Here is a 9,130-nt window from a genome sequence, read left to right as displayed (position 1 = left end):
TTCCAAAATGACCCACCAGGCCACCACCAATATTAAAAAAATAAAAGTAAAAAAAAAAACTCAAACTCATAATATTACTCAATTGATTATTTAAAACAAAAAAGTCCCTTTTCACACCCTTTTTTAATTAATTAACAAATTAAATAATAAATTCTTCCCCAATTTTTTCTCTTTAAATACCCTCCTACACCCCTCATACAACTTCTTTCTCCCAATCTCTCTCTAAACATCCAACATCCACAAATGAGCAACCATCACCAACAAAACAACCACCAATGGCACGGCGGAGGTGACGGTGGTGGTTGCGGCGGAGGAAGTAACAACAACAACAACAATAATAATAGTAATAATAGTGGCACGGGCCCGTGTGGAGCATGCAAGTACCTAAGAAGAAAATGTGTAAAAGGGTGTGTATTTGCACCCTACTTTGACTCCGAACAAGGCACGGCCCACTTTGCGGCCGTGCACAAAGTGTTTGGTGCTAGCAATGCTTCTAAGCTCCTCCTACGCATCCCCGCTCATCGCCGCCTCGATGCCGTTGTTACTCTTTGTTATGAAGCTTTGTCTAGGGTTCGTGATCCTGTTTATGGTTGTGTTGCTCACATTTTCACTCTTCAACAACAGGTATTTCTTATCTCTTTTACAACTTTTTTTTTTCTTTTTTTTTTTACTATACTTTTAGCGTACACTCTTTTAATTTTTTTATGTGCTAGTATAAACTTTCGAAAAAATTGTCACTTTCATAGTATAATTTGAGCTAGTACTGTAAAAAAAAAAAAACCCCAATAATTCACTTGAATTATTATTTACATTTTACTATTAAATTATATTAGCTAGGCTAAATTTTAAAACAGAAAGAACTCTTTGAATCACCATAATTGAAATACAGGAAAACACTAAGGAACGATAGGATTAAAAATTTATAATATACAATTTTCTTACAATAATGAAGTTGAACACTGTTAAAAAAAGAAGCTAAGGGGGTTGATTGAATTTTTTAGGTTTTTTTTTTTTTTTTTTTTTTTTTTTTTTTAAAAAAAATCTAAAATGTGTGATTTAATTTTCATTAAAGAAAGTAAAATATGATTTTATAGTAGTATTAGTCTTGATTATGATATACCCCGTAGAAATTAGTAAAAAAAGTTAAAGAAGTTTCTTGCAGTGATCAGCTTTTGATGATTATTTAAGCTAACTAGCTAAGGATGGATGACCTTGATTAACTAAACGAATTAAGAGTAATAATAAATTAGTAACATAAGACAAAACGTATTTTCGGTCCAAATGATTGTTTCTTTGATTTTAAAATAAAAGTTGTATTTCTCTTTCGTTGTAAAAGAAGTGACAGATGATTGTGTAAGAAATCATGTCAAAATCTCCAAGATAAGGTTGATGATGTTAGGGATGAGCATAATTTTGAAGTATTTTAACCAATTTTGTGAATTGAAGTAAGACAATAGATTTGACATGCCCTACAAAATTCCCATCAAGGGAAATGTTCAAAGATTCTCTCTATTTTTGGTTAATTATCTAATATAATAAATCTAAATTTTCTAAGAATGATAAAGAAGTTAAAATTAAGTGAATCAGGTATAATCCGTATAAATGCTAGTTTTAGCCGGTAGGTCATTATGTGATTCAATTCATACCCAATTTTCCATGTAACATATTCGTTCTGTTATTCCGAAGTACGAGTGATAACTTAAAGATGACGGGCTAGTTATTAATTCATTTCAATAAATAGATTACCCAATTTATATGGTAAATGAGCGTAATTTTTTTACACAAGGGATCAATAGAGCTTATCTATCATCATGTCCAAGTGTTCATACACGCTATTAAGTTGGATGTAACAATCCACAAGGGATGAGTAGAGCTCTATTCATTAAACTATATGAATTGGGTAGTTTTTCTAATCTTAGTAGCTAGGAGTAGCTAGTTGTACTTCATAATTGAATAGCATATGGTCAAACATCCAACTTAATGCAATTGGATAAATCTAGTTTGAAGTTTGAACATCACATAAATTTTGGTTTGGTACGTTTGTTGTTTCCTAGAACATTAATTATCAACGGATACTAAATTCTCCGTTTGACATTCTTGTCCGTCTTTCCTTTGTTGAAAAAACCAAAATGCCGAGTAGCAGTAAATGTTTAAAAACATTACCAACTTACGACACATACACCTTCTTTTTAATCTTTTTTGTTAGACATCCATTAACATCTCAATTATGCTATCTGGTTGTATAGTACTACGTATTATAAAATAACATATCAATCGGTTTACCATTTAAGTTTTGTTGATATTCTACGTTTAACGCCTTAATACAAGGCAACGTCATTTAACACCGAGCTAAAATTTAAAAATATGACGTGTAAGAAGTTACAAGTACATCGTTTAATAAAAAAAAAAAAACTCTGTAATGTGAAATGATTCTTAATTAAGTCATTGTAATTTAGCTTAATAGAATTTTAAAGGGTTTGAATGTATTAAGCATAACACTCAATAAGTCAATATCAGAATTATTAAATTTCAACTTGATAAGTTGATAATAATTCTTTACCATAAAACGGAGTATATTTTAATTATTGACGAGTTGCAAATTTGGGGGTGATTTTATGTAAGAGGTCATACGTGGCTTGCCGGAACTATCAAGCTAAACTTAGTGGCTCGAGAATTATTAATTTATTAAAATTTTGTACGTGCATACAAAAATAGTTATAGTATTATCTTTTACAATTGATTTGACTTTGTTACACCAATGCTGGTTTATTCATTGACAATAAGAAGACTTTAGGGCAAATGAGTATTGTAGGCTGTAGTTTACAAATATTTTTTTAGCTCTGATTTTGGATCATGTACGTCATTCATAAGAGTTGTTATTATTGTTTTTGAAAATTCTAGATTTTATTTCTTATGTAAAGAGTGTAAGATGACAAACTAAAGACACGTTGAGCAATTGATGTAACTTAATATGATACTACTCCGTATGATTAATTATTACGGAGCAATGTTTTATTTATTTACATATCTTTGCGGATTTTTTTAATTATCTTTTTAAATCTAAAATGTTGTGAGCTGCTTTTTGTTTCATACGGTTCAAGTATGTGATGAGATAATGTGCACATATCCCTTCAAAAAAAAAAATAAATAAATAAATAAATAAAAAAGATAAGGTGCACAATAAAGATAATGTGAAAAAAACTTGATTTTATGCTTAGTTTTCTGATTACTTTGAGTTCGTTTGGCATTGCTGTGGTTTTCTGTTTTTTGTTTTCTAAAAGTATAAGATATGTATCCCATAATGAATAAAAAATTATATAAATTTATTAAAATTATGATAATTTTGAAAACTGACAACAAAAAAGTGGAAACACCTTTTTCTTGTTTTCTGTTTTTGGTTTTTGGTTTTCTAAAAAACAGGAAACTGAAAACCAAAATTGATGCCAAACAAGCCTTTCATTATATGTCATCAGTTCATGTAATATTACTTGTGATAAATCAAATAGTATAATGTTTCATGCAATTCTAAGGGAGACATGCTGATAGTGTAGATGTATAACTTAACATAATTTTTTTTCTTTTAAAGAAAATTGATGTAATTTTATCATGATCATCAAGATTTGGTGCTTATAATTAGGCAAATTACCACTATATTTGCTTTTGGCGGTTTATTATTGACTAATTCACTTGATTAATAGTTAAATTCATTAAAAGTTTAGACAATAAAGATTAAAGATAAGAAAAGGAATCGGAAAGAAAAATCTAGAAAATTTATCATGAATGTGGAAAGGTTGTGTATGTACATCAGTACATGCTTTAAAACCATTACGACGACAAGTTTTTCCGATTAGAAGAAGTTAATCATATCATTAGTGGTTTGTATCCAAGTCCTAGAAATTTAACCTAGTCTACATATATTGATATATAGAATTATAGATTAACCTTAGCTTTATATGCTACTCTACCAACTAAAAAAGAGAAAATAATAATCTATTTTTAGTAAATACATCCTAATATTTTCTAAATTAAGTAGGCCAATGAGACCCATCATGTACCTGCATTTAAACAGACTATTTAGTTGAGTGACTTGGAGTTCATGTAATGTACGTACAGCTCATCTAGACAATTTAGTTTCCTGAGTACTTGTTTATCTTTATGATATATACCAACGACATGTTTTCATTACCTACATCTTTATATCGTTGTCATTTGTGTCTCTCTATGAATTAAATCAATATAAAAGATAACACGGGAAAATATTTAGCAGTTGCACCACATGGATGTAGTTTATTAAATAATAAACTAAATTTTGTTTTTAACTGTGGCTTATCCTTCTGATGGCTGCAGGTACTAAATATGCAAGCAGAGTTAGCCTTTGTCCAAGCCAGGCTTTCCACCTTACAACGCCTTCCGGCAGCATTTCCTGCAGTAGATCAGACTCCTTCACACTGTTTAGATCAAATCCCAGCATCTTCTGCTATTGCCACCACTACTAGCACTAGTACCGCGATTACTTCTATGCCTTCATTCGACAACTTTGCCTTACAATCACAACCCTCACTATCATCATTGGCAGCATCAGCACCCGTAACAGCAGCAGACTTAGCTAGTTTTTGTAACCTAACTGAATATCATCAGCACGACGATCTGATTTTTGAGGATGGTGATCTCCAAACTTTGACACGTGAATTCGTATCCAAGTACCTTCCTGGGGTCAAGTTCAAGTCCGAGCCTCACTAATTAATTACATACTAAATAGCTATTATTGATCATGAAGATTTAGCAAATGATCTTGATAATTTTTTGGGTATCATCTTTATGCTAATCTTTTGTAATAGTAGTTGAAGTGTTGTGTATCTTCCTTGTGACAAACTAATCTAAATGTTGTAGCTTAATGAAATTATAATCTCTTCATATTATGTAGGTTGAAATAAATGGTTTCAGAGTCTTAACACTTTGGCTTTTGGGCTGTGTTGATGGGCCACTGGATCTTGGGCCCTTGCATGGTCTGGTGTTTTTGTGGGCTTTTCTACTTGGTTAATAGCAAGTTAACAGGTGTCAATGTGTCATTCATTTTCAAATAGCAGTTGCATTTATTAATAAGAGGGATTTTATTTTATTAGGTATAGATAAATACAAATAACATTGACGCAAAGTGGATTTGATCTTAATCTTTACTTGGTTCTACATATAAGTTCATACTATTATGCGTTTTATTAACCAATAAAGATTCTATTAAGAAAAAAACAATAATTTTTTTGTTATTGGATGATAACTTATTCTACTCGATAAAATCCAAAAATGGTCACTTATATTTCACAGAGTTTGTGACTTACGAAATAGCATTTATAATCTACGTGTTTTATGGCGGTCTTACAATGTATATGGAATGAGTTGGATTACCCTCTTATTTGTACATGTTCAAGCTTGAGCTTTTTAGGGAGCTCAAAAGTCTAGTCATGCTCTAATCATTCAAGATTCTCAGTCATTAAGCTCTACTTTTGGTTATTTCACTTATTAATCAACACGACTTCAAATTATTAATCAACACGACTTCAAATTATCTCAACCCTGTGCATCACTTCTCCTATAAATTTACTAAATGAATAGATAATTAAATTTATCAATTACCAATGATAAAGTAGAATCCCAATAATGCAAAAAAAACCATCACAACATGAATAAGTTAAAGTGATCAAATCTGGTTATAAAATCTCCATATTTGATTCACCTCTCAAAAACATTGAAGGAGGAGATCATGTAGAATCAATAACATCTCACTTCGTATCACAAATGATGTTCAAAATCGACCATGAAATCCCTCCTTTGTATGTGGATTACTACCTCTCTTGTACTATATGAACTATGAAGTAGTTGATGAACAAACTTCGAAACTACAAACACTGATTTCGATTACTCCTTCCACTTCTAAGTTCTAACAGTCCATTATACTTTTCTCTTTGCTCTGTATTCTACCATTACTAATTACTCTATTTTCCATTAAAGTAATACAATAAACCCAAAAATTCTCTTCCTCGTATGAGACTCATATATCCAACCTAAATAGAAGTACATACTAACAACGAGAGAATAATGAGACAAACAAAAAAGAACGGGAACATTATCCAACCTATCAAAAAAAACATGTGATGAAGGAAGAAGTCAAAGTAGAAAAAGCCATTAGCAAAGACTTATAAAATTATTATAAAATCCCCCCACAAAGCTCCCCACCACACAAACATATACACACACTCACTCTCCCTCCCTCACCATTGTCAGACTCACCCTTACATCAAACACCAAAAATTACTATTAAAATCAAATTAAATAAATTAAAAACAAAAAAGACAAATTACAACACAAAAAAATTAAACTAACCCACGTTATCCCCCTTTTTCTTCTTCTTCTTCCTCAACAACTCACTTTTACACTTTCTCTCTCTACTTTCTCTCTCCTCCCATGAATCCCAGCAAAGTAGAAGATGACCCAGATCCCTTCTTCCTCCACCATTTCCACCACCTCTCCTCCAACAACCACCCTTCTTCTTTCTCTCTCCTCTTTCACCACTCTTCTCCTTCTTCCTCTGATTCCCCACCTCCTTCTCCAAGCCCGATTAACCCGGCCCAAACCCAACCCCAGATTCCACCCATCTCGGGTCATGAACCGGGTCAAACCCCTTCTCCCTCAATCAACCCGGAGCCCCATATTTCATCCCAATTCTACACTTTCAACAGTGAATCACATGCTCTTATGATTTCGTGTATTCTGGAGAATCGGCTTGCGACTCCGGTTGAGATCCGATCTGTGACGCCGGTTGAAGTGCTGAAATCGTGGCGGTCTGTTTGGAAGGACCGGAATGAAGATACGGCGTATTTGACGGCTTGGAAGAGGATACAGGACAAATTGAATGCTCATGTTGACGGTAACGGAATTCGTTATCTTTGTTTTAAGAACAATTCCAATCAATTTGTGTCTCATATTAGTCAATGGCAAGAAATTGTTATGTCTTCTCATAGTGATAGTGATTTGAAACATTTAGGGCTTAGAGAAACTGTTGATAAGATTAAGCAACTTTGGACTGTTGGGGCTAAGTTCTATGGCATTCCCGAGAGTTTTATTCGGGTTTGTATTGCTTCGTGTAACGTATGTGCCGGTGTGTCTGATGGTGGGGGTGGAGGGGGAGGGGGAGGGGGGTTTTCAGGGGGGAGGCCGAAACGGAGGAGGTTTGAGTATACGGAGTCGTTTGATGTGCCGGCGAAAGAGGTGCCGAATAAGTTGCAGCAGCTTGCGAAGAAGCATAAGGTGGTGCTTTGTATTAGGCAGAAGTATATTAGGTATAAGCCGTTTATGGCTGAGGTGAAGGATTATGCGTGTCATAGGGCTGGGGAGCCGGCTTCGAGTAAGAAAAACTCAAAGGTTTTGAAGAGGGAACCGTATGCGTCTAAGAGGTGTGGGTGTGGGTTTAGGATTAGGGCGATTGTGCCTATTACGAATTATAATGAGAAGGATAAGACTTTTGTGTATCAGGAGGAAGGGATGGCGGTTTTTAAGTTGTATGCTGTGCATACAGGTCATGAGCCTGGTCCGTTGGATGGGAATGCGAGGATTATGCATCGGGTTGTGGGGCATAAAGGGGTGTTTTTGAATGATCAAGAGACAGAGTATGGGGTGAATGAAGAGTTGGAGAGTGATTCTTTCATTGGTAGGGATGAAAGTGATTTTGGTCACGCTGTGCTGCAGCAAGCTCAGGAGCTGAAATCGGAAGTTGGTTTGTTGGAAAGTCGGATTTTGAAGCTTCCTCAGGAGTTATTGGATTCGGTTTCTCAGGAGTTGTATCATATTGTTAATAAGGTTAGAGCGTTAGGTTTTGAGACTTCTAAGATGGTTGGATTGGTTTCTGATAAGCACAATTCTGATGTTATGCTGGTTGGTGAGGGTGATTTGCCTCATTGGAACGATCCTCATGATGATAGGTTGTATGGGGATGGCAAGGATACTGATTTGATTGAGGAAGACGAAGACAGTTTTGGACGAACATTGGGGGATGTTGTACCTTGGGAACCAATGAGGACGGATTGTAGGAGTGACAAGGATTTGATTAGTGAGAGTTGTAAACCAGACAAGTGGTTAGATACCAGTGAATTCGATGAGAAGAGTATTCTCAGCTGTAATTCAAAGCTAACTAAGCCCATGAGGCATGACTCTTTAGATGAGGATGTAGGTCTTGTTGGGCTGCAGGTAGATAGTTTCTATCCGGAGAATCCAAAATGGTATGATTCTCCTTGTGGTTTGGACTCCAGTACAGATTGCGGGGATAGTGAATTCCGACATGGAGAGATTATGTAGATTCTATCTGTTGAGGTGAATTGTCCACCTACATTTTAGCTTCTCAAAATTTTTTTCAAGGAGTGCCGCTCTGTAAAATTTGAGGGTGGGCTGTAATTTATATACAGGAGGACTCAATCAGACGCTTTGACTTTGATTTTAGGTGCCTTTTTCTACTTAGTGTTGTAAATTATGACTGCCAGGATTTGCTGCACATAGCTTGTTCTGTTGTTCCTGACCCTGTTTGTAATTTTCCGGTGCTTTTAGCTCCATTAGTATTGCATATGATTGGTTCATGATCCTTTCTATTTCAATTTGATAAAATCATGTCAATTTAGTACTTGGTATTTAGCACTTCCAATGTGTTGTGAAGTTGCATGGATTTCTTCTTTGCCTCGTATAGTTTGCAAATGTATTTTTCCCTTGCTTTCTGGAGGTATTGATATGTATGTTCATATTGAAAGCCTGGAGACAAATTTTGCACCTGATGTAAATTGAAGCAACAACTTGGTTTTGATTCTTGCTTGAAGATTGTCGAACATCTTTAACTTTTATATCCAACTGTCTGTATTGTGGAACTGGCCCTCGACTAGCATAGTGATGCTGGTATGCGTTTCTATTATGGTGCTGGTAGTGAGTGCCCTTGACTTTTGAGGGTGTATGGCATCTGGATATGGAAATTTCGTGAGAATGTATTAGAAGATGTACTGATATTATCCTAAGTTGTTTAATTTTATTTAGTAGTGGTGGATTGTGGATGTGCAGGTGTAATTTATTGAATTACTTTTCCTGTTATGTTTGGATC

General features: G+C 34.4%; 2 protein-coding genes across 2 annotated transcripts; both read left to right on the top strand.

Annotated features, from left to right (window-relative positions):
* Positions 1-230: 230 nt before the first annotated feature.
* LOC145615188 (LOB domain-containing protein 19-like) lies at positions 231-4,854 on the top strand. The gene is made up of 2 exons (XM_081670259.1): positions 231-624; positions 4,348-4,854. The coding sequence occupies exons 1-2, from the start codon at positions 244-246 to the stop codon at positions 4,738-4,740; spliced, it is 774 nt and encodes a 257-aa protein (XP_081526385.1). The 5' UTR covers positions 231-243; the 3' UTR covers positions 4,741-4,854.
* A 1,407-nt stretch (positions 4,855-6,261) lies between these two features.
* LOC145614329 (uncharacterized) lies at positions 6,262-8,665 on the top strand. The gene has a single exon (XM_081669369.1). It carries the CDS (start codon positions 6,460-6,462, stop codon positions 8,344-8,346), a length of 1,887 nt encoding a protein of 628 aa, XP_081525495.1. The 5' UTR covers positions 6,262-6,459; the 3' UTR covers positions 8,347-8,665.
* Positions 8,666-9,130: the final 465 nt, after the last annotated feature.

This window comes from Chenopodium album, chromosome 25 (genome assembly GCF_948465745.1).
Source record: "Chenopodium album chromosome 25, dcCheAlbu1.1, whole genome shotgun sequence".
NCBI classification, from domain to species: Eukaryota; Viridiplantae; Streptophyta; class Magnoliopsida; order Caryophyllales; family Amaranthaceae; genus Chenopodium; species Chenopodium album.
The sequence above is the reverse complement of the archived record's forward strand: the minus strand, read 5'-3'. Positions and strand labels throughout refer to the sequence as shown.